The sequence below is a fragment of the Hippocampus zosterae genome, chromosome 8, assembly GCF_025434085.1.
Source record: "Hippocampus zosterae strain Florida chromosome 8, ASM2543408v3, whole genome shotgun sequence".
NCBI classification, from domain to species: domain Eukaryota; kingdom Metazoa; phylum Chordata; class Actinopteri; order Syngnathiformes; family Syngnathidae; genus Hippocampus; species Hippocampus zosterae.
The window spans coordinates 25797041-25821514 of NC_067458.1; the positions used below are offsets into that span (position 1 = coordinate 25797041).

The 24474-nt window shown below is 48.5% G+C and overlaps 1 protein-coding gene across 1 annotated transcript; it reads right to left on the reverse strand.

The window, feature by feature from the left end:
- Window positions 1-1884: 1884 nt before the first annotated feature.
- On the reverse strand, window positions 1885-23428 carry LOC127605823 (GDP-mannose 4,6 dehydratase-like). The gene is made up of 7 exons (XM_052073633.1): window positions 23205-23428; window positions 18744-18788; window positions 18184-18271; window positions 17564-17673; window positions 10776-10968; window positions 9711-9815; window positions 1885-2108 (listed from the first exon to the last, which is right to left on the reverse strand). The coding sequence occupies exons 1-7, from the start codon at window positions 23301-23303 to the stop codon at window positions 1900-1902; spliced, it is 849 nt and encodes a 282-aa protein (XP_051929593.1). The 5' UTR covers window positions 23304-23428; the 3' UTR covers window positions 1885-1899.
- Window positions 23429-24474: the final 1046 nt, after the last annotated feature.

Here is a 24474-nt window from a genome sequence, read left to right on the forward strand (position 1 = left end):
CGGTTTGGACGGGAAGGTAACGGTAGCCCGTCAATTAGAGCGCAAAGGCTTGGGGGGGGGAAAAAAAAGAAAATAAAAAAGCCCCATTCAACAGCAACTCAACTCTTGGCTAGCTCCTTGAGCAGACTCGCGCAGATGTGACGTAGCAACATTTTAGCCATCGTTTCAATGCAGATGGCGTTCGCTTTTCACCTTCACGAATACGCTCGGTACGAAACATCTCAAACGTGGTGATGGAAGCAAGGCAACAGACGATTCCAGACAGATGTGCGAGGCAAACGGCATTGGGCTGAAAGAATTTTCCAAAAAGTTGCCCGAGCTAGCAACGCTAACAACGCTAGGCAGGATTCGAGTTCAGGGTAAGGAAACTCGATTTCAAAGGCAGTTCGAAGCGAAAGTATTGCCGTCGGCTGGCATTCAGAAATGCTCGACAAAAAAAAAAAAAAAAAAAATCCTGCCGGCAATCAAATCTGAAAATGAGCGCTTAAACGGCCGCATACATCGACCAATCAGATGCCAGAGGCGTCACCGGGGGCAACCGCGTTTTCAAATCACAATTTCAGAAAAGCATTAAAAAAAAAAGTCACAAACATTGATGCATTTGATCCTTTGAGCACTTGACCGCCATGACCCGACGCTCTGATCTGCATTTGAACCTCCTCAATTGGGCTCCCGTCTCAAAAGAATGTTCCCCCCGCTACCTATGCCACCATCAACTCCTTAGAACAACAGCGTGCGCCGTCGGGGGGGGCTTTTCCGTCGGACACGGCGGCCCGTCGAGCCTTTCATCTCCTCCGCCGTAACCGATCGCATGCTTTGGCTGCTACCAGGAATGTTTCCCGACGCGCGCACCGACGTGGGCAAACAGACATTTTCAAAAGAGTCAGCGGCGCCTGTTCCGGGATGCGGTGACCCCCCTGTTCCTGCGTTTCATCTCGGCTTGCCGCTGGCACCGCGACCTGAAGGAAAAACACGGCGCTTGTGTCCTCATCCGCGGGACGCGGCGTTCCCTTAACGTGGCTATTTTTTCGGAGGGAGGTTTGTGGGGTGGGGGTGGGGGTGGGGGGGGGGTGGGAGCGGAGTCCACGGCCTCACGGCAGGCGGTGTTGCGCCGCAGCCGCTCTCCCCTTTTGCTATCTCGAGTTTTCTTTTGGCAGAAAAAAAATCACAAGAGGCTTCAAACGGGGACGCACATTGAACTCGCAAATGATCTGGGAAAAGCGTCGGCCGTTATGCGGGACAGAGTTGAGCCACGTTTCCACCAAAACTTTCCTATTCACTTTGCGACAGTGGCCCTCGGAACAAAATGGATGCCGATGCCATCCGCCGATACTTAAGGCAAAAAAACGAATCAGCGGGAGTTTTACTGTTGGAAAAAAAAAAAAAAAAAAACGGCGACTCGTCACATGCGCCAGAAAGACTTTTGTTCACAACTATGTGTCACTGCGCCGGTTTACATTTTATAAATCACAATTACTTGCGGTATCGGCGCTTGGCATCAGTATCGGAGGAGCGAATGCTCGTACGGGAATCGCTCTGAAAATTTGCCTTTGCCATCACATCAATCACGATCAATATTTGGCTGATCGGTTTATAAGACTTGTGGAAGCTCCGTGACTGCTGGACAAATATCTGCCTGGCCTTCCTTTCAGTCTTGTTCTTGGGTGCATTGCGTTTGTTTTTTGTTATTGTAAAGTGTCCTTGGGTGTCTTGAAAGGCGCTTATAAATAAAATGAATTATTATTATTATTATTTATGATGTTTTCCACAAACCGATGGCGTTAGCGCCACTACTGCCCTCTGGAGGTTGTCGCTGGTGTTGCACACAATTGCTTCGTCTAATTCTTCTCGAGGACATTGGTCGAACTGACTACGGTGAATGTTTGCGCTGTTTGCGTGTCAATTTGGCACTCGACTTTTACGTTTTACGCATTTGTGGGTCTTTTTCTGGTCTTGGTTCGTGCGCGGATCGTGTTCTACCTTCACATAGTCGCGGGCATGGCCCCAATCCCTCTTGGAATCCAGGTTGCCCAGACTGAAGCTCTCCAGCTGGCCCAAGTGAATCTTGGCCACAGAGCGGCTGATCTTCCGTGTCACAAAATTGGACCCTGAAAAAAAAAAAAAGTATGATATAAGTGTTTATGTGTTAAGTGTTTAAATCAAAATAACCAGCCCAAGTAAAGTCAATTTGTTTCCACTTTATATTGGAGCCAGAGCAGCTTAGCTCCACTCTATCATTTTCTTCTGTCATTTCGAGTCTTGGTGTCAAATCTGGCCGATACGCCAAAAAAAAAAAACACCAGGGAGTTCACAAAAAAAAAACCTCATCAAAAAAACTCAACAGGAGGCTCACACCCGAGTTTTCCGCAACTGTAGGGTCAATTTCCGGGACGTCACATGGACCCGAGCTCCACGACATCAGAAACGGGCGGTGTTCATATTCATATCCGCAAAATGGGCTCGTTATTGATTTGCCGTTAGCGGGCTTTCAAGAGTTCTGGAACTTTTGGCGGAACACCCGGTCCTGGTATCACGTTGCCTGTTCAAAAACTGTTCGGGGGGGGAAAGATGCTGCGGAGATCCCGCTGATACAAGATGCACTTGTCCAAGCAAAATAAAGCACTTTTGAGTTGGAAACGCAACCCCTGCTATTATGGTGACAGCTCGACTAATGCGGCATCTCGCTTCGAATCCCTGATTAGAGCTGGCTCTTCGCTCGCCCGTCGTGATATGTGCGAGGATGATTTGCGAGCGTTTTCAAACTTCACATCTCGCATCAAAGAGTGCTCTTTTCATTCTATAAACATATAAAGCCATATCAATCAACCTCCCATCACCCTGAACCACTCGCAAATGTACGATTGTTGTTTTTTTTTTCCAGCTGCGCCATAATAACGCAGCTCTGTCTCGACATTGCATTACTGAGGAGCAGCGCCTCTAAGACTCGGGGAAAATCCCATCAAGGCAATCGTAGCAATGCACCGAATTTGTAGTCATTATTTCATAAAATACTGACAGGCACTGCGAGCTGAGACGAAACAGACCCAGACATACGTTGTGGTATATAGCGTGCTGGTGCGTGAACACATAGCTAGCCTCTCAACACGTAAGGAGTGATAAACACCAATTCGGATATTTGACGTCAGGTGTGCGTGCGTGAAAAGCAGCATTGACTTGAACGGTAACTTTCTCAACAATCGTCAGAGTACTCCATAGGGGAATAGGAACGGAGATGTGCCATGAATATCAAAAAACAGCTGCCGCTGTTGTGACAGCGCTATATAAATCAGCTTGTATTGTATTGTATTGTATTGTATTGTATTGTATTGTATTGTATTGTATTGTATTGTATTGTATTGTATTGTATTGGGGCGGCCCGGTAGTCCAGTGGTTAGCACGTGGGCTTCACAGTGCAGAGGTACCGGGTTCGATTCCAGCTCCGGCCTCCCTGTGTGGAGTTTGCATGTTCTCCCCGGGCCTGGGTGGGTTTTCTCCGGGTGCTCCGGTTTCCTCCCACATTCCAAAAACATGCGTGGCAGGCTAATTGAACACTCTAAATTGTCCCTCGGTGTGAGTGTGAGTGCGAATGGTTGTTCGTCTCTGTGTGCCCTGCGATTGGCTGGCAACCGATTCAGGGTGTCCCCCGCCTACTGCCCGGAGACAGCTGGGATAGGCTCCAGCACCCCCCGCGACCCTAGTGAGGATCAAGCGGCTCGGAAGATGAATGAATGAATGAATGCATATTCTCTTGAAGGCCTCCATAAATAAATATGGGCTGCGAGCTGTTAATTGACTGTGTTGAATGGCTGTACGTAGTTTGTCAACGATAAATCATCCAATACAAATACCGGCACAACAACTTGGAAAAGTCATTGCCGCTGGCACTTTGACTTACAAGTGGCCTGACCAGTTTTTCAAGATAGAGAGATTGTGTCTTCTTTTGGTGAGCAAAAATTGGAGTTACAAGCGCTTGAATGGCGGGCGGCTCAACTAACAAGCAGCAGACAGTGGACAATTGGATACACACTATTCGCTTTAAGCCGCCAGTTCGAGTTTGAACATAAAACAAAGACACGTTGTGAATTTAACAAAATGCACAAAACTGGTGATTTTCCAATGAACTGCGTGCCAATACACCATGCAAAACGCCATAGATGGGCAAATGTAACAGGTGGCCAATTACACAACCCTTGAAGCAAAATACATTTGAACACAAACGGTGTAGCACCATAAGTAGACAGGTAAAATAATCATGATACTTTCTGCGAAAAACTACTCCTTGTACTAGCGCATGGAGACAGACATTCATTCATTCATTCATCTTCCGTACCGCTTGATCCTCACTAGGGTCACGGGGGGTGCTGGAGCCGATCCCAGCTGTTTCCGGGCAGTAGGCGGGGGACACCCTGAATCGGTTGCCAGCCAATTGCAGGGCACACAGAAACGAACAACCATTCACACCTAGGGACAATTTAGAGCGTCCAATCAGCCTGCCACGCATGTTTTTTTGGAATGTGGGAGGAAACCAGAGCACCCGGAGAAAACCCACGCAGGCCCGGGGAGAACATGCAAACTCCACACAGGGAGGCCGAATCGAACCCGGTACCTCTGCACTGTGAAGCCCACGTGCTAACCACTGGACTACCGGGCCGCCACAGACAGTTGTAAAAAAAAATCTCCTTTGTTGTGTATTTAATATACTGCCCCCTGGTGGCCAAGGTAAACCCACCCGAACGTCAATCGAGCTGTAGCAAGAAATGGTGATGCACAAACTGTTTTTTTTTCTTTCTACATTTTAAAGTGTTATGACCGTCTTCGCTGTGTTAGTAAAACAAATGGGTTTGTTTTGGGGTTTTTTTGTTTGTTTTCATGTGGTGGGGGTTTTTTTTTGCGCCGCTGGAATGGATTAATGGCATTTTCGTTTAATTCGGTGCGGAAAGATGATATGATTATTTTCAGTTGCAAATGTGGTCAGGGACAGATTCAACTCATAAATCAAGACAGTATTTTGGTTTGGGCGTTGAACTGCAACGGCTCGTCTCGTCGGGGCCTTACGTCGACACACCCCGGGGGTTCTCCTTATGAAGCTCGCACCTACGCTCCCCGATTGCTCTCCTCCCTCCTTTGTCTAATCAGCGCGGCATGGAGCAGAGCTTCAACTGAATATACGACCGGCCTGCCCGGTGGGGGGGGGGACAAAGCCTGCTCTGTTAATGCGTTTCCTTTACTGGCAGCAGCACTCGGGACAGCCAGGATGAGGCCTGCCGCGGGGGGAAAAAGTCCGCTTATTTCAGGGTTGGAGCTCAAACGGGGGCAGGGGGTGGCCATTTCACCTGGCCTCCAGCTGGCAGAAAACGCCATAATTCCATGGGCCATGAAATCTGAGCAGACAGCGAAACCTCTGCCAGAAACTGACACGCGTGTTTTCTTGTTCTTCCATGTCATTTCTCCAGCGTTTTTGGGATTTGTTTGGCAAGAGAAGTGACAGGAAAAACTGCAACATATTGGCTTGACTGGCACAGCTGGTCTGATGCGAGGCTAAAGAGGGTGGGGAAAACGTGACCATCATTCCGAAACAAGGACACCAAAACACTCCTTTCATGCCTGGGGGATGGGACTCGTCGCTAGCTGGAGGATTGGACGGAGTCCATGAAGATTTGTTGACACACTGGTCCGACACACGAGTCGAGCTGGATGAAAGTACGCAGAGTGTGTTCTGGTCTTCTGTTCTGGATGTGACCAAAGCGGTGCCCCAAGGCTCCGTCCCGGGACCCACTTCATTTTCCATTTACATCAACAGTTTGTGTGCTCACGCGCCCAACGCGTTTTGTCACTACTATGCCGATGACACCACGACTGTTCATCCACACCCACTCCGGCTTTTGAGTTCCATGAAGATCTGTTGACCGACTGGTCCGACAGACGAGTCGAGCTGGATGAAAGTACGCAGAGTGTGTTCCGGTCTTGTGTTCTGGATGTGACCAAAGTGGTGCCCCAAGGCTCCGTCCCGGGGCCCACTTTATTTTCCATTTACATCAACAGTTTGTGTGCTCACGCGCCCAACGCATTTTGTCACGACTATGCCGATGACACCATGACTGTTCATCCACACCCAAACCGGCTTTTGAGTTCCATGAAGATCTGTTGACCGACTGGTCCGACACACAAGTCGAGCTGGATGAAAGTACGCAGAGTGTGTTCTGGTCTTCTGTTCTGGATGTGACCAAAGGGGTGCCCCAAGGCTGCGTCCCGGGACCCACTTCATTTTCCATTTACATCAACAGTTTGTGTGCTCACGCGCTCAACGCATTTTGTCACTACTATGCCGATGACACCATGACTGTTCATCCACACCCAAACCGGCTTTTGAGTTCCATGAAGATCTGTTGACCGACTGGTCCGACACACGAGTCGAGCTGGATGAAAGTACGCAGAGTGTGTTCTGGTCTTCTGTTCTGGATGTGACCAAAGTGGTGCCCCAAGGCTCCGTCCCGGGACCCACTTCATTTTCCATTTACATCAACAGTTTATGTGCTCACGCCCCCAACGCATTTTGTCACTACTATGCCGATGACAACACGACTGTTCATCCACACCCACTGCGGCTTTTGAGTTCTTCCGAGCTTCTTTTAGTGTTGTCCAGTCACATCTGAAATGTGTTTCAAACACAGAAAACACTAAGCCCCTGGTCTACTCAAATGCGAGTGAGTTACAAGGGAACCATTGTAACTCCACAAGTGAGTCCAACGGAGCTGGTCTCTAAATATACGCAGGGTCTGGGTTTTCTTCTGGACCAAGAACCTTCCTTTCAAAGCACACATCTCAGATTCAGACACCAAAGCTCAGGGAGAAACTTGGCTTCTACTATGGCTTCTTGTGTCCACAACATTTCTACCAATTATCGACAAGGGAGATGCGCTCCACAGGGGTGCCTCGCTTTACACCGTTGTTTGACTATTTCTACATTTGGAGGAAATGCAGTGGGCTCATTGGAATTAAGGTCGGCGTTTCCAAGGTCAGTACTTTTCCCCATCTTGAAACGTGGGATTAGTTTTTCATGACTCGCCCCCACGTAAGTACGGCGCAAAGGTGAAGTTGCAGTCAATCGCTGACGCGTCTCACAAATTGAAGATGAGCACGCAGCTCAGTCCAAGTACTTTTCAGATATTTCCTAGCTGAGCTCATTTTCGTCGTACGCTTGTCTGAACAGGCAGCGTTTTGCTCCGAGAAGAGCAGAAGACCTGCGCTAGCTTTAGCATTTGTAACCTGCAAACTGTAATGTAACGTAAAAATATTTTGAGAATGAGGAACACATCTCCTGGTGGGTTTCAGGATGATGTGGACCCTTGGTGTGGCCCTCTTTTGCCTGAAAAGTTGTTTTCCGGGGCATAGCGATGTTTCTCAAATTCATCAAAATGATATCCTGTCAGTTGCTATCAGCAGCATTGCGCAATCCTTGCAGATATCTGAAACTTGGCTGCCAAAAGAGAGCATGTGTGCGCCGTTTCACTAGCGCGGTGTCAAGGCACACCCAGAAACGGGAAAAGGAGTGAGGCGAGGAAAAACGTCATCCGAAGGGTTTGGGGGGGTTGAATAGTGGACAGGGCCGTCACTTGGGTTAACTCAAGCTTACACCGAGGAAAAACAGCCGCTTTAGTTTTTGGGAGCTCTAATTGTGTCTGGTCCGCAGATTCAGAGAGCCAAGGTGGGGGGGGGGGGAGGCCATTGAAAGATTTGAAAACAAATCAAAGGACCTCAAAAAGAACTCTATGAGGCAGCCAGGGAACGGGATGCCCCAGTAGGAGTGATGTGCTCCCTCTTACGAGTACCAGTCAAGAGGCGAGCGGCAGCATTCTGGACCGACTGGAGACGCTCGATGGAGGATCGGCCGACTCCAAAGTCAATCGCGTTACAATCATCCGGCCGAGATGTGACCAAAGCATGATGACTCTTTCAGAGTGCTCTTGAGAAAGACGAGGTTTGACTTTAAAGATGTGACAAAAACGAAACAAGGACACCAAAACGCTCCTTTCATGCTTGGGGGATGGGAACTGGTCGCTAGCTGGAGAATTGGACGGAGTCCATGAAGATTTGTTGACAGACTGGTCCGACACACGAGTCGAGCTGGATGAAAGTACGCAGAGTGTGTTCTGGTCTTCTGTTCTGGATGTGACCAAAGCGGTGCCCCAAGGCTCCGTCCCGGGGCCCACTTCATTTTCCATTTACATCAACAACGCATTTGGAGGGGACTGTCGTCAAGATGGATATTCTCTTGGATTTCATGTTTTCGCACATTATCGCCGAGCAGTGGCGTTAATGGTAGCGCTGTCGCCCAACTGGGTGTGGTACCTCAAGTTCACGCATTCATCAGTGAGAAAAAGATTGTTGCCAACGACACTCCTACCACTTTCGCCCCGGGAGCGCACAATCGCCAGATGCTCCTTTTCTCTCGCAAAATCTGGCACATTTGACTGGTCGTAGTGACAAACAATGGAACTGAAATATTTTGCATTTGAAGGATGATTGAGTGTAACGTGCCAACGTCATTTCAATTGCTGCGGTATTCACTACAAATCTCGTGAATGGTTTCATATGAAAAGACAACCATTGGCCAGTCTGGGTTCTGACGATCTGATGATACATCTCGAAAAACAGACACACGCATAAACAAAAGAGAGGTCGCGGTGACATTTTTAATATGTGCGCGATGCCCCGAAGGGGTGCAGGCACCGGTTTAACCTGATTGACACGCCGGCGTGACCCGAGATGAATACCACATGACTTCCATCGTAAGCGGTGCGGCCGGGTCAACCACTCAGGTGTTTGTGATTTCAAAAAACCCAGACGAAGGCCCCCCCGACAACGAACCCGACCCAGGTCAGAGGCTTAGCCAGTAGCTGTTTGAAAAATGGTCACCTTCCGACGACAGTTTTGTCTTTTTGTGGTTTTGAATGTGGAGATAGGCGGCCCGGTAAGTCCAGTGGTTAGCACATCGGCTTCTCAGTGCAGAGGTACCGGGTTCGATTCCAGCTCCGGCCTCCCTGTGTGGAGTTTGCATGTTCTCCCCGGGCCTGCGTGGGTTTTCTCCGGGTGCTCCGGTTTCCTCCCACATTCCAAAAACATGCATGGCAGGCTGATTGAACGCTCTAAATTGTCCCTAGGTGTGAGTGTGAGTGCGAATTGTTGTTCGTTTCTGTGTGCCCTGTGATTGACTGGCAACCAATTCAGGGTGTCCCCCGCCTACTGCCCGAAGACAGCTGGGATAGGCTCCAGCACCCCCCGCGACCCTAGTGAGGATCAAGCGGCTCGGAAGATGAATGAATGAATGAATGTGGAGATGGGATTCGGCTGCAGAGGCGGATCTAGTCTGGCTGTTGGCCACCCCAAAAACTATTTGCCGACACCCTTTCCACAGGAAGCTGTGGAGATGAAGAAGTTTGGACACCCCCGGTTTACACCCTGTCCACCCAAGCATTAGTCTTAGTCAAAACCTTTTTTAAAAATCATTTTTCAGGTAGCGCGAGGATAATAAGCACAGATAGAGGAGTAGGATCCCGGTGCTCCCGAGTTCCTTCATGCAACAAATAAAACTGGAGTAAAACCACTTGCCAAAAAAGGCAATCAAACCGATTGATCCAAATGATTTTCATACGCCGCTTATCGGATGAGACAAAAGATGCGGTTTAATAAAAAAAAAAATGCGCTCTTACCTCTCCTTGGACTCTCGTGGTTGAAGAGGATCCCGTTGACGGCAAACATGTTGTACGCCTCTCTGAAGTTCACCACAATCCAGTAGGCGTATAATTTGGCGGCACCTTTATGAGTCACGGGGGTGGGGGGTGGGGGGGGGTAGAAAGGCCAACCATTATTTTTGTCTCGTGTCATTCATTTGCGCTATTTAATTGCAAAACCAGATACGGTAAACTGTTTTTTTTTTAATCCGGACGCTGACCAAAGTAGACCAAAAGTCTCAATGGACTTTGCCAGTCCACATGATTCAAAACGCCCCCCCCCCCCACCACCACCAAAGAAGAGCAGCCTTCTCAAAAAACTCTCCCAAGGATCACGAACGCTGTCCGCTTCCCAAAATCCTAATCAACGGGCTTCGAGACTGGGCGTGAATATGACTTCTTGGATCCATTCGAAATGATTTTACGACCTGGATGCCCACCGCGTCTAATCTTTTCAAATTCAATTTCAATTTCAAATCCTATCAGCACATGAACCAAAAACGGCCTCCATTTGGACACCGCGCCGCCTGCCGGTTACGCTGGAAGCAAAGAGAGGTCTCCATGGCCATGTCATCACGCTTGTGATGATGAATTCATTGCCGAGCAGGCCTCATGATCGGATGTGCCGACCCCCCCCCCCCACCCATGAACCCTCGGTTCGGGTGTTGACAGAGTGGGGGGATGTCAGCGAGCGGGGCATTTACCCGACGGAGAAAATGAAACCGGATCGCTTGCACACGTGTATGGCCTGCGCGTGCATCTTACGTGCCGCAAAATGAGCGCCGAGCCGCGCGAGTATAAAGGCGTCTTTGTTTCGGCGAGAGCCACTCAAGTCCAACGGAAGACATTTCGCCTCAGGTTGTGTGGAGAGCAAATAAGTGGCCCGCGCAACGAATCTCTCGCTCTCTCTTGCAACAGCGCCATACGCAGGCGAGCGGCGCACGCGAATCGTCGTGCGTCTGAACATGGCCGACGTCAAGCAGCGGATTACTTTAAAAAAAAAAATTGTTTAAAACACCACCACGCGACTACGAGCGCGTTTACCGTAAGGCGAACGAGGGTAGAAGGGCGTGGTCTCCGTCTGCGGGATTTCCTGGACTTTGCCGTACAACTCGCTGGTGGAGGCCTGGTAAAACTTGACGCTGTTGGTCAAGCCGCACGTCTTGATGGCGTCCAAAAGACGAAGCGTTCCCACGCCGTCCACATTAGCCGTGTACTCGGCCAATTCAAAGGAGATCTGAGGAAAAGACAAAAACGTGGATCATTACAAAAAGAAATGAATAAACCTACCCCCCAAAAAAACAAAAAATCATTTATTTTGGGGGGGGGGCAACGACTTTAGCAGAGACGCCCAGATTTCCCTCTCCCCCAGCCCCTTCACGGGAAGGCGTTCCCTAGCCCAGCTGGGCGGCATAGTTTCTCCAGCGTGTCCTGGGTCGTTCCCCGGGGGCCTCCTGCCGATGGGGCATGCCCGGAACACCTCAGCAGGGAGGCGTCAAATGCCCGAGCCACCTCATCTGGCTCCTCTCAACATGGAGGAGAAGCGGTTCGACTCTGAGCCCCTCCCGGATGACCCACCTTATCTCTAAGGGAGCACCCAGACACCCTTACTTCGACCGCTCGAGTCCGGGATTTGGTTCTTTCGGCCATGACCCGCAGCTGGTGACCACAGGTGTGGGCAGGAACACGGCTCGAGCGGGAAATCGAGAGCTTCGCTTTTTGGCTCGGCTCCTTCTTCACCGTGACAGACCGATACCAAGTCCGCATCGCAGCAGATGCAAGACCGATCCACCCGACGCTCGCACGTGAACAAGACCCCTAGATACTTCAATTCCTCCATTTGGGGGCAAGATCTGGTTCCACTCCAACCATTGTGTCAAATTTAGAGATGCAGATTTTCCTCGTACCGTTTCACACCCTGCTACGAAGTGCTCCAGTGAACCGTCACGGCATTTAAAAACACGCGGTTTCTGACAAACACTCAAAAAACTAAACGGGAATGTTGAACAAATCAGCGAGATTTTACTTGGATCTGCCTCACAATGAACAGTCGTAGGTTGAAATCTCGGTTTGGACATTCCTGTGTGGGCTTTTGGTGTTTTCCGCCTTTGCTGGGGTTTTCCCCTGGTAAGCCAGCTCCCACTCATATTTCCAAAACATGCGCAGTCGGTTGACGGAAGCCTTTTTTTGCCGAAAGGTTTTTGCCGGTCAAGGGATGAGACGGAATCATGAAACACTTGGATAGCGATCGTTTGATGAAAGCGGTTCCACGAGTCGGCTGAACTGAAAACCCGCAACGGTCCGGAGGCCCCCTTCCACTTCACATTTGTCTGGAACGATCACTCACAAATCCCCAAACGCGTTCCGGGAGTCCATTGGCCCCGATCCCAAATGTTCTCCTCCCAGAATGCCCGTTTCCAGACAGGAAGGCAAAACGAGAGGGAGGCAAACCTTCAAGGAAGGCAAATTGAGCTGAAACTGGAAATGGAGGCGCCCACACAGGCAGCCCGAGAGTTGGCGCATGACAAGTTCAAATCCTTCCCGGTTAGTGGTCACCACACCTGGCAAGGGTGGGGGGTGGGGGGGGGACAATTGCAAGGAAACGCCTTGGCCCTTGAGTGCTTCTCCATCAGCTGTGCACACGCGGACAAATAAAGAGGCCTTATTGAGGGCAACGACCAACACTGGGCCTCTCTGTACTGGTACCATTCGCAAACTCTCTCGCGCTCTCTCACACATATTTGATCGGGGTGAATTTCTGTGCAGCTCAGTGTAACGGTTGTAAACGACTTTGAAATAAGAGTGCCGCAGCATGAAAAAAAACTTTGCACCCCTTACTATTTTTCCTCATTTAGGTACTGATGACGGCGGCCCGGTAGGCTAGTGGTTAGCACGTCGGCTTCACAGTGCAGAGGCACCGGGTTCGATTCCAGCACCGGCCTCCCTGTGTGGAGTTTGCATGTTCTCCCCGGGCCTGCGTGGGTTTTCTCCGGGTGCTCCGGTTTCCTCCCACATTCCAAAAACATGCGTGGCAGGCTGATTGAACACTCTTAAAATTGTCCCTAGGTGTGAGTGTGAGTGCGAATGGTTGTTCGTCTCTGTGTGCCCTGCGATTGGCTGGCAACCGGTTCAGGGTGTCCCCCGCCTACTGCCCGAAGACAGCTGGGATGGGCTCCAGCACCCCCCGCGACCCTGGTGAGGATCAAGCGGCTCGGAAGATGAATGAATGAAAAGGTACTGATGACGGGTTCAGTATTTTGCTCAAGGGACACTTTGGCCGGGTATTGAACCACCAACTTCTCTATCGGGAGGCGACCGCTGAGCATTCACGGCCCCCGTTTTTTTTTTTTTTATTTAATTTTGGTCGTAATGTGTCTTCCAGTTGGCGACACGGCTGGTCGAGCGCTCAACACATCTGCCTCACAGTGCAGAGGTGTCAACACAAAATGCAGTTTATAAACGACGATGTTCTCAATAGGCATGCCGATATCCATCATTAGCTCTCGGGAACATTGTGATAATATTTTTTTTTTTTTCTTGGAATATTTTTATCATGTTCGCCCTGAATTGGATGTCATACACCAACTAAATTTAACGCATTCGTTTGAGGGCTTCATCTAAATAGCTGTTTTTACAAACGGCACGCTGTATCCTAAGCTACTGTTGCTGCACGCAGATACACAAACAACAACACACCTTGGTAAAAAAAAAAAAAAAAAAATGACATGCTGACAGAGACTCTCTCTCCTCCAGTCTCATCTTGTTGGAATGGGGAGACTTAAACATCGCGATCTTATATGTGCACGCGCATCTATTTTTTTTTTTTCACCTGCCGCGCCAACTATCTACACACGCATGTAATGAATGCTGGAGCAGAGTCAACATACGTGTTCAACTGAGACTTGACTGAATCCAACCGCCGAGACGATTCCAAAAAGCTGCGGGTAAGGCGGAACCTCGTTTCAAAATACGACGTCTGTTCAATAGAAGCAACTAGGGATGTCTGTGAAAGCTGAAATTGTCTCAATTGGGGGGGAAAAGATCAATTTGGGAAGATACAAGACATTGGGGATCATGCTTGTGTTTGGAATCAGCCCCCAGCATCAAGTCGGATCCCAGAAGCCGCTTGGCATCGTCTTCCCCACCCGTCAGCAGACCAGCGCACCCATTTTCTACCCCCATTGCCCTTCCTCACACACCACCGCGGGCAACTAACCCCAAGCATTTCCCAGTCTGCATTTTGCTATTGATGAATGTTGTCATTGTGAGCGCAGGAAGCCGCCGACATGGCGACCAACCTCAGCCCACAACTATGCGCCGACGCAGCCCGAGCGTACACCGCTTACATGGTCCTGAAAGAACAGTCAGCTTCGGCAAACGCCGCCAGCTCTGCAGGTGCGACTGCACATGGCCGCAGCGCCAGACGATAAGCAGCACCAGCCGCCAGACGCACAAATCATGTGGCCCAAGAAAAGCTTCAAATTGTGTTTTAACTCATTCAGTAAACAGCCAATTCTGGACCAAGTCTGAAAAGACGTTCAAAAACGTCTTTGGGAGTGAACGAGTTCATAGAATCACTGACATACCCGATCCCGCGTTCCAATGATCCTCAGAGAGAAGTTATCTGGCAGGGTCGCCCCCGTGACTGACAGGGGTCAGAGGTGAAGGACCAGACAAAACGTGGCTCGCGGACCCTTGTTGTTGATGACGATTAAAAACATTGGATCAGGATTTAAGATAAGATAAGATATCCTTTATTCGTTCCCTTGCCTAATACCTCAGGAGCCAGGCCTTGCGGTGCGGCTCCACGGCGGGGGCCACACCAGGCGCTGGAGTCGTGGCGCAGTTCCCAGTGTCTCTCCAAAGCATTGACTGTTCATTTACATCCCAAAAGATTTTTTTTTTAAACTATTGTTTAAAGTTTCTGCAACGAGGGGTTTGGTCGCAAAAAAAATGCTTACAATACGTCTCTTATTTATTACATATGAGAATTTTCATTAATTTTTTTTTATCATGGGCGGTCACATCTATGATTTGCTTTTGCGGGCCAAATAAAATGAGGTAGCGGGCCAAATCTGGCCCCCCTGCCTGGAGTTTGACACCTGGTGTACAATATATATACATATAAAGAATATATTCACAACTACAAAGGCGGCAACGGTTTGCAGTAGCTCCAAACGCTGCTACGAAAAGAAATATGAAAAAAAAGTGCATCAACGGGTGCTGCGAAAAAAAATCAGCAATTGAGTTGACGGATCGTGATCAGCCTGGGGGGGGGGGGGGGGGGGAGAAACATGAAGGAAGAACTTCAGCTGACCCACACTATCCCACGATCCAAAAGCAACCTGGTTCAACCGCAAGTGCAACCTCTGGCTGCCCAGCTGTTTGCTCCGCAGAACATACTTTACACACACACACACGCACACACACATCAATTCACATGCGAGTGCGTTTTATTTATGTCCCCGAAGAGGAAAAAAAAAAATGGACGAGAAAGACGACAGACTGACACTTTTGAGATTTAAGGCAACAATTGCCAATCGTGTACATGCAACAGCCAACCTGACTTAACAAGCTCCGACGTTCGCTTCCAACTTTTTCTTGGCCGCCTGTTTCAAGCGCAATTCTTTGGACTTCTGCTGACACCCCCAGCGCATCACGCGTATCATCTCGGGATTCTGACAGCGGGTTGTCAACAAAGAAAAGGAGCGCTCCACCCCCCCCCCCCCTCCCATTGTGTCTGTGGCAACCGCAAACAACAGTTAACACTTGTACGCAAACGGCATACCGCAATGACAACTCCTGGAGCCGTTCCAAAAATACGCTCAAAAATCGGCTCAATCGCGGGGCACGGCCAAGGCGACGCTTTTTGTGAGGGAGAGCGCGGCTCCCCGCTTGTGCAACGCGCTCGCTTGACGTGGCGAACAACGAAACCAAAGAGACGCGCGCATTCCGGGCATGTTCCGACATTTAAAAGACACAAAAAAAAAAAAATCAGAATGCTTTTAAAAAGGTTTGAAATACTCAATCTGCCAGTTTTCATTCAGTAATGCACTAAGTGGTATTATCATTGTGGGGGGTGTGGGGTGGGGGGGTTGTCTTTTTTTTTTCAATCACTTGAAAAATAAAAGACCTTTCCAGACCCAGAGGCTTGATTGGATTTGCTAAGCTCAGATCCCGAGGGAGTCGGCCGCGATGGCTGAATGCTGCCACCTATTGGTGAAACTCCATTTCAGCAGTTGATTTGGACTTTCTGAAACGGGGGGGCGCTTGATTTTGGCAAGCGACACAATGCATTGTCTCGATTTGCTGACCGAAGCCTCCGCACTCTCGCTCTTCAAGGACATGCGCGTCTCAGTCCGGCGCTGACGCGTTGACTTAAAAAATAAAAATAAAAAATACGACTCACGAATGGAGCAACAATTGTGACCCACAAAGGGCAACCGCGATACATTCCTCGACTCTCAATCGGGAAAGTGCAGACATGTTTCACTTGGCACAAGCGGGCCTATTCTTAAGCTAAAAGTTCATTTTCAACATCTGTCGGCAAGTCAGGCGGTCCTAACCTTTTTGATAAAAGGGATTGCTCGGAGGTTTTGGAGTGACCAAGCCCAAATCCGGATTTAAATCTCATTGAGATACTGCGGGGTCTGACCTTATATGTTCATGCTCTAAAACCTTCCATGCTGGCCGAGTTAAAAGGATCCCGCAAAGGAGAGAGTGGGCTCCTAAAGACTCTTCAGACGCAACGTTTTGATTTTAGTTCTCGGGGCCCAAGGGTGGAACAACCAGTTTTTTCCACTTTATTGGATATTGAAACATTTGAATGTGATCGATATGCAAAGCAAATCTGAAATCCTGAATGGGGGCAAAAAAAAAATATATGGTCACCCTGAACAAAAATACATGTTGAAGTGTGTGCATAAGTCCTTTGGTTTAGGCGTGACACTCAATTTGAGTTTTTATTGCTTTAAATGCATTTTCAGGCCGAGCTGAGCACGTTTTCTGAGATTAAATGTATCTTCATAGGAATGAGTTGTGTGGTCAAATTAATGCTCATTTAGGCTACAGGAGGTCATCTGCAAACTAAATACATGTTGAAATGTGTGCATAAGTCCTTTGGTTTAGGCGTGACACTCAATTTGAGTTTTAATTGCTTTAAATGCATTTTCAGGCCGAGCTGAGCACGTTTTCTGACTTTGAATGTATCTTCATAGGAATGAGTTGTGTGGTCAAATTAATGCTCATTTAGGCATCAGGAGGTCAAGCTGAAAAATATCACGGCACTGTTGGAGACGGCTGAGGGCTTTCAAGAAGTCTTTTCCTTTCCCGTCTTTCCAGCACATTGCCCTGCGAACAGAGCCGCCAACTGAAGTAAATCCGGAGAGGAGACCATTATAAGCCAAGCTCAATCTCGCTACAATCGCAATAAGTCAAGCCCCCCCCCCTGAATGAGCCTGAACGAGCGTCAAAGGGAATTCCCCGTCATGCAGAGCAGACCGAAGCGGCTGGGAAGAAACCCACGTCGTCTGGGCGACTGATGTTTTCCTCTGTGCTGACACACTGCAGCGAGACCAAAGAGAGAAATCATCTCGGCGACTTCTATTGTCGGTTGAAGAGCCGACTCGATTGAAGACTTGAACGGGGAGCTACCGGTCGTGTGTGTGCACGATATACGTACATACCAAAATGGGCAAATGCCACATAAAAAATAATGCCAACGATTATCAACCAAAATAATGATATCATTATAATAATGATAATATATAATAACATATATAATAATGATAATTAATATGGGCTAGCAGTAATAAGAGATGAGATGACGCTACCTTGACGTGACTCTGAGCACCCAGGTTGTAGATTTCTGTTGGTTTGACTTGGTTGATGATCTTCACCAGACACGTGCTATCCGTCAGGTCACCGTAGTGCAGCTTCATATCTGGCAAAGAAAGTAACGTGAATATGACGTCTCGTGTGATGAATGTGTGTCAATGATTTCTAGATTTTATAAATTATTATAAATTATTATTATATTATCTAAGGAATGATCCAGAATTTGTTTTACGTTGGAGGGTTTTGAAAGCATGTCAATTAGATTCAAGACTGTATCCTAAACCATAATGTTTTATTTTATTTTTTTAATTTTTTTTTGGGGGGGGGGGGGGTCATTATTCTGCTGTATAACCCAAAAGCATTTGAGCTTGATGGCATTGACTGATGGCTGGGCTGCGGGATTTTCTGGGCGATGGCAGAATTCATTATTCCGTGACTAAAAACATGTCGTCCAGGTCCTGAAGTAACAAAGCAGCCCTCAGACAATTCAAATACCATCGCTGGCTCGGTAAAGGGGGCATGAGGCGGGTGCTTTGGCAACACAGGGTGTCCGGACATTTTACAACTTCATGGCGGTCGCTGGATTCATGAAGAAAACGGCAGAAAAGACACTTACTGCCTTCGGTGTGCGCCTTTGGGTTCTGGTAAAGATGTTCGATGCGTCCCGTGTTGAACGAACTGGAACGTCTCAAAATGCCGTGAACCTGAGGATGTAGAAGATACGATCAAGCTCGTTTTTTTTTAGATGAGAACAAATAAGATCTTGGCCAAGCCTGCATCCTGGCTTTCTTCATTCATTCATTCATCTTCCTAACCGCTTGATCCTCACTAGGGTCGTGGGGGGGTGCTGGAGCCTATCCCAGCTGTCTCCGGGCAGTAGGCGGGGGACACCCTGAATCGGTTGCCAGCCAATCGCAGGGCACACAGAAACGAACAACCATTCGCACTCACACTCACACCTAGGGACAATTTAGAGTGTTCAATCAGCCTGCCACGCATGTTTTTGGAACGTGGGAGGAAACCGGAGCACCCGGAGAAAACCCACGCAGGCCCGGGGAGAACATGCAAACTCCACACAGGGAGGCCGGAGCTGGAATCGAACCCGGTACCTCTGCACTGTGAAGCCCACGTGCTAACCACTGGACTACCGGGCCGCCTCCTGGCTTTCTTTCTTACCTCGTATCCTTTGGAGAGCAGAAACTCCGCCAAGTACGACCCATCCTATAAATGACAAGACGGGACAACAAAGAGCGCTCAATAGACTCATTCATACACTCACTTTTTACGTTACTTTTTACTTTATTTCATTTTTTGCATATTGTGTTTTTAGGTCGTACAAAAATCGAACTGAATAAAGTTTATCATGAATGTCAAAGTCCAGTGCCACTCCGGCGGGGCCGCCACAACAACTGCCCAACAGGGTCAACACCCAAAAAAAGGCTCAAGTCCTCCGACATGAAGCCTGTTGCTGAAAAACAACGCAAATGTCCCCTTAAACCGAGTTGGATTACCACCGTGTCGAAAACTTTAAAAACGGCGCTCCAGAGATCTTCCAGGCTTCCGCGTAGGATCACGGCTATTCAATGTGCGTATTCATGTGCGAAACGGGGCGAAGCCCGTCTTGTTCCCGTCATCTATTAAAACTTTGTCTTTTTTCCATCCTCAGACTTTCCAACCGCACATTCTGCGACACCGGGGAACATTCGGAGCCAGTCATGAGCGTTTATCCCCTCAGTGCCACTCACATTTGCGCACGTATACAAACGCACTCTGGCACACGCCGGACCTGCACTTCCTGTCCAGGTCTGACAAATAACAGAAGGCAGAAGGCCAAGTACGTGGAGAGAAAGACTGAGGGGACTCCAGGGGCTTCTCGCGCTCACTAACAGTCATGATGGAAAGCTTAGTAACTTCTTTGGATGTTTCTCTCCTCCGCCAGATTCAAATGATCAGCAAGGTCTATAGAACGTTGATAAAACGAAGGTGGAAGTGATTGATAAGGCTTGAGCCGTGAACGGCAGATTAGGAGAAAGGTCAAGGTAGCCCACTTAGCTCGTGGTAGTATTCAGAGCTCCAGCTGGTGTCATGTTTTCCTTCCTCTATGCCACAGTCAAAGCATTCCACGCCCCGACCAATATGGGGGGGGGGGGTAGGGGGGGGGGGGAGAAAAAAAAATGCCCGAAGAGCTGCAGCTCCGTTTGAAAACAAGAAGCTCCTTCAAAAGCCATTTTATAGCCCAGAAGCCCCCCCGGCCTCACCTCACCGTTTCCTGTTATGGAGAGTTGACGATTAGGTCGGACGCACAAATACGGTTGAGCGATTTCAGGTTCACCTGCCGCGGTAAAACGACAAAGACGACTCGGAATTATTGTTATCCTTGACGCAATTCCCCCCCCCCCCCCCCCCCGTTATAAGACTTGAATTAATGTATTTTTCTTTGGGGGGTTTTTTTTCCGTTTTGTTTTTTGCGAGTTAATGACTTCATTTGGGGCGGCCCGGTGGACCAGTGGTTAGCACGTCAGCTTCGCAGTGCAAGGTGCCGGGTTCGATTCCAGCTCCGGCCTCCCTGTGTGGAGTTTGCATGTTCTCCCCGGGCCTGCGTGGGTTTTCTCCGGGTGCTCCGGTTTCCTCCCACATTCCAAAAACATGCATGGCAGGCTGATTGGACACTCCAAATTGTCCCTAGGTGTGAGTGTGGGCGTGGATGGTTGTTTGTCTCTTTGTGCCCTGCGATTGGCTGGCAACCGATTCAGGGTGTCCCCCGCCTACTGCCCGGAGACAGCTGGGATAGGCTCCAGCACCCCCCCGCGACCCTAGTGAGGATCAAGCGGCTCGGAAGATATCTAAATAAAAAAATATAGCGGCCCAATGCTAACTGGTTAGCACGTCCGCCTCAGAGTGCAGAGGTGCAGGGTGGAATTCTGGCTTAGACCTTCCATGTGTGGTCTAACCCCCCCCCCCCCCCACCACCACCATTTCCGGTTTCTCACGCTTCTCTTTAGATTTGAGGACTCTCACCAGAGTCCGGACACTTTTTAATTCGCCTGCTCTTGTGCTGCTCCAAGTTGGATGTTCTCCACTTTCAGGCTGTTCCAACCAGACTGGCCGCACTTCATTTGCAGTGTTTGTACGGTTACGCGTCAACCTCAGCTTAGCTATTTCATATCGCGTCCGGAAAAGTCCAGTCCACGTCTTTACACGTTTGTTTCAATAAAAATGAAAAGTTGGAAGTGATAAAGCCACAGATAGGATTGTGTTATTGTTTCAATGATTGCTCTAAACTTGTCGTATTGTGTGCGAGTCCAAGCGTTTAATCCGCTAACAACTAATAGAAGCAGACGGAGAGACGACGTGTCCCGCGGTGCAATAATTCAAAGGGAGAGATTTAGTTTCAACAACTACATACCAGACACCGACACATCAAGCTCCTGTTTTAAGCAACGATTAAAAAAAAATGGGGGAAATAAATCACAATACATAACTGGAAGTTTGGCACCCCCTGCTGGTAAAGGAAGAAACTGTGTGAATCAGGGAATTCTGTGACTTGGCTCTGGAATTATCACTTCAAAAACGTCCTGCGGTGGAAATAAACGCGGATTCATTCAAGAGGTGAAGATGATGAAGTTCCATCGTGTGCCTCTCATACATAGAAAGATGAATAAATAAATAGAGAAATTTGGTTTGTTCTCTCTCTGTACAAAGCTTCCCTCCTCGGGCTCATTAACATGTCCGCTAAACTCAACACAGCCAAACCAAGGTCTAAAAGAAGAAAATCAGGTTTGTACCGGGTGCAAAGAAAATTCCTTACTCTATGCGAGCCATCTCACTAAGAACATCCGTGAGATGAAAACATTTCCTTAAACTTGGTGAACGGGCGACACCCGGCCTAAGACAAATAAGGCTGGAAGGCGGATCGTGACGCGCTTAGGGGAAAATGTATTGACTTTGGCACTCAACTTTATCGCTTTATGACTACGCAGTGCGTCGATGCGTAACTGGAACCGAGAGTCGCCGCTTGGAATTAAAATGGATTTCCATGCGACAGGAGAAGTGAACCAATCTCTTTTTTTCGTCAATGGATGCTACAGCGTCTTGTTAACTTTGAAACGTAGCTTGTAGCTGACGTGTGCACATTTTGGAGCATGACGTCTCTGATCCGCTGGTTAAAGGAAACTTTGATTATCACAACTTTCATCTCAAACTGCTTCAAACAACAAAACGTGTGATGGAAAAGTGGTTAGAACTGCATGACTGTCCGTGTTTTCTGTTATGTGTTGCGTTTATTATTTCACTTTCTGTTAACTGTTCTGTTAAGCGCTTTGTTAGCAGTTGCCGCTGTTGTGAAAGCGCTATAAAAAATCAGCATGTATTGTATTGTATTGTATTGTATTATTCCCGGAACTTGTCGGACTGCATTCATCAGCTGCAAAGCGGGAACACAGCAAGGGACTTCATGGAATGCCGACAAAAGAGGAACGTGGCCTTGTAGGATCGTATGGCAACGGACCATAGCGAGAGAGGTAAAGTATGTGCACCATAACAGCACAGATGAAAGTTCTTCCCTCTCAACCAGACAAGATGACAAAAGGAGCCGCCGCGGGTGCCTGACCAACCAAAAACCAAACGCCGACAGCCGAGTCAAAGGTATTCCCGCAAATCAGCATTCCGCCTTTCAAATTTATGAGCAATAGTTAGTCAAGCAATTTATGAGCACTGTGACCTCATGGCCCAGCAAGTAACTTCTTCAGATGGTCCAGCCAGAAGAATGGAGTCGCTGTGCAACAATATTAGCTTGACTGGTTGAAGAAACGCCAGTTCACATTGTTCTTGTTTTTTGTGGTTTTTCACATCTGAAAAGGATTTTCCCACATCTCCAAAAAGTTATCCGAGAGGGCCGTCCGTCCATCTTTGCGGGCAGCAGTCCAAACTCCCGCTTCCGCCACCATTTCAGCAGATCCCAAGGTGTTGAAGTTCCTAGGCCAACCGATAGACAGTCGCCCCGGTGTGTCCTGGGGGAGGAAGGGGCGGGGGGGGGGGTTCCTCCTCTGGTGGGACATGCCCGGAACCACATCAGCAGAGAGCCGTTCGTGAGGCATCCAAAACTGGAGCCCCGAGCCGCCTCATGTGGCTCCTCTCGACGCGGAGGATCAGCAGATGACCCGACTTTCCGTCCTCTGCCTGGGAACGAGCCCAGCCACCCTCGGGACACTTGCGTCCGTGATCTTGTTCTCTCAGTCAAGACTCATAGCTCGTGACCATCGATGAGTGTGAGAATTCAAAGAATAATAACAATAATAACAATCACTAAAATACTGTCATAATAATAATGATTGGTCGCGCCTCTTCCCAATGGCACAGTCGCCGCACATTTGACATTTCAGACGACCAAACGGCAAATGTTCTGATTATTTTACAGGCTGCGAGTATCGCGCTTTAAAAACTTGCACGTAGACCCGTTTTTGAGTTTTGCACAGACCGAGAGGAACCGTTATAGTGGCAGCAGCATTGGGGAATGGACACATGTGATTCTTCGCTAACGTAAAAGGAGATCTCATAAAAATCGACATTTGCGGTTTTCACTTGACTAAAACCCCCTCAGGGCGTCGTCGGTGTGGCGAGAAGGAGGGTTTGCGTTACCTGTCCGGTGATGCCGGTGATGAGAGCCACTTTCTTTTCCTTCTTGATGTCTCCCACGACTCCGATACCGACGGTCGCAGGTTCGGAACCCCGAGACATTGTTATCTGGGGGGGGGTTCGGCTCACTAAAACCAAACGCCACTAAATGTTTGTTTAGTTTGCACCGTTTTACGTCAAGACTTCCTGCACCGTTCGGCACCGCAAGCAGGCAAACTGGCGCAGTGACGTCACAACTTACGTATAGAAAGAGGCCGTGAAATAGCCAATGGGCGTAGAGCAGGAGAAGGTTGCCATCAAGAGGGGCGAGGGTTATTTCCTCGGTAGGGCTTCCATCCGACAGCGCCACATTCAGGAGTGGGGGAAATTTACATACAAATCAAAGTGTTTGGATTTGGTTTTTTTCTAGCCGACGGTCAATTTTCGCATCCGATATTTCAAATATGTAAGATTAGTAATATAATGTGTCAATATACTGGCTATTTATAACGCGCTTTACATCCCTCGCTTTGTTTTCAAGGCAACATGTGGAACATGTTCTTTTTAACTGCATGTGTGATTGACATCATTCCGGTGTGAAATGAACACACCCTTTATCTTTTGTTTTCCACCCATTTTTTGGAAATGTGTCCAAAGCCGTTATCGATGCACATGGACACCGAGGTTCTTGGCCATGATCTTTGCACCTAAACTGGGCAAGGCTTCAAGCAACGACCAGAGTCCGGCCGCAAGGTTGCATAAAAAAGAAAGCACTTTCATTTCAAATACTCAAGGGAAGGGTGAGGAGTGGCAGAACGATCATAAAATGTGGTGTGGACATATAAGTTTACAACGGGGATAATAAAGAGCCTCATGTGCTCCATTTTAGGACCGCAAAGGATTACATTTCATATTTGATCAACAAAGGTGTTTGAATAATAATCAGTTCGAGCACAGGTGTCAAAGTCAAGGCCCTGGGGCCAGATCTGGCCCGCCACATCATTTTATGTGGCCCGCGGAAGCAATTCAAGCATATCAACTTCCATCATGCCTTAAGGTATGCTACATCTTTTTTTTCCTTCCTCTGGACCTTTCTTCTTCTCGTCATTGGATTCGAGTTGAAGTGCATCACTGTGTATTCGAAGACGTTTATTTGAGTCTGACGGTATAAACAGTCATGGTGAAACTTTATCTGGGTAAAGAGGGGCGTATTTTTCTTGGTATGAGCAGTACTGATTGACACCGCAGTTTCATACTGTACGTGTATTTTTAAAGTTACTTACTTTTATATGTG

Bases quoted from the DNA above. Each gene is read 5' to 3' on its own strand.
- LOC127605823 (XM_052073633.1), bottom strand. From the start codon at position 23,303: ATGTCTCGGGGTTCCGAACCTGCGACCGTCGGTATCGGAGTCGTGGGA. The intron at 18,272-18,743 runs GTAAGAAAGAAA...CTACATCCTCAG, and splicing joins TGCTCTCCAAAGGATACGAG to GTTCACGGCATTTTGAGACG. The intron at 17,674-18,183 runs GTAAGTGTCTTT...TTTCTTTGCCAG, and splicing joins AAAGGCGCACACCGAAGGCA to ATATGAAGCTGCACTACGGT.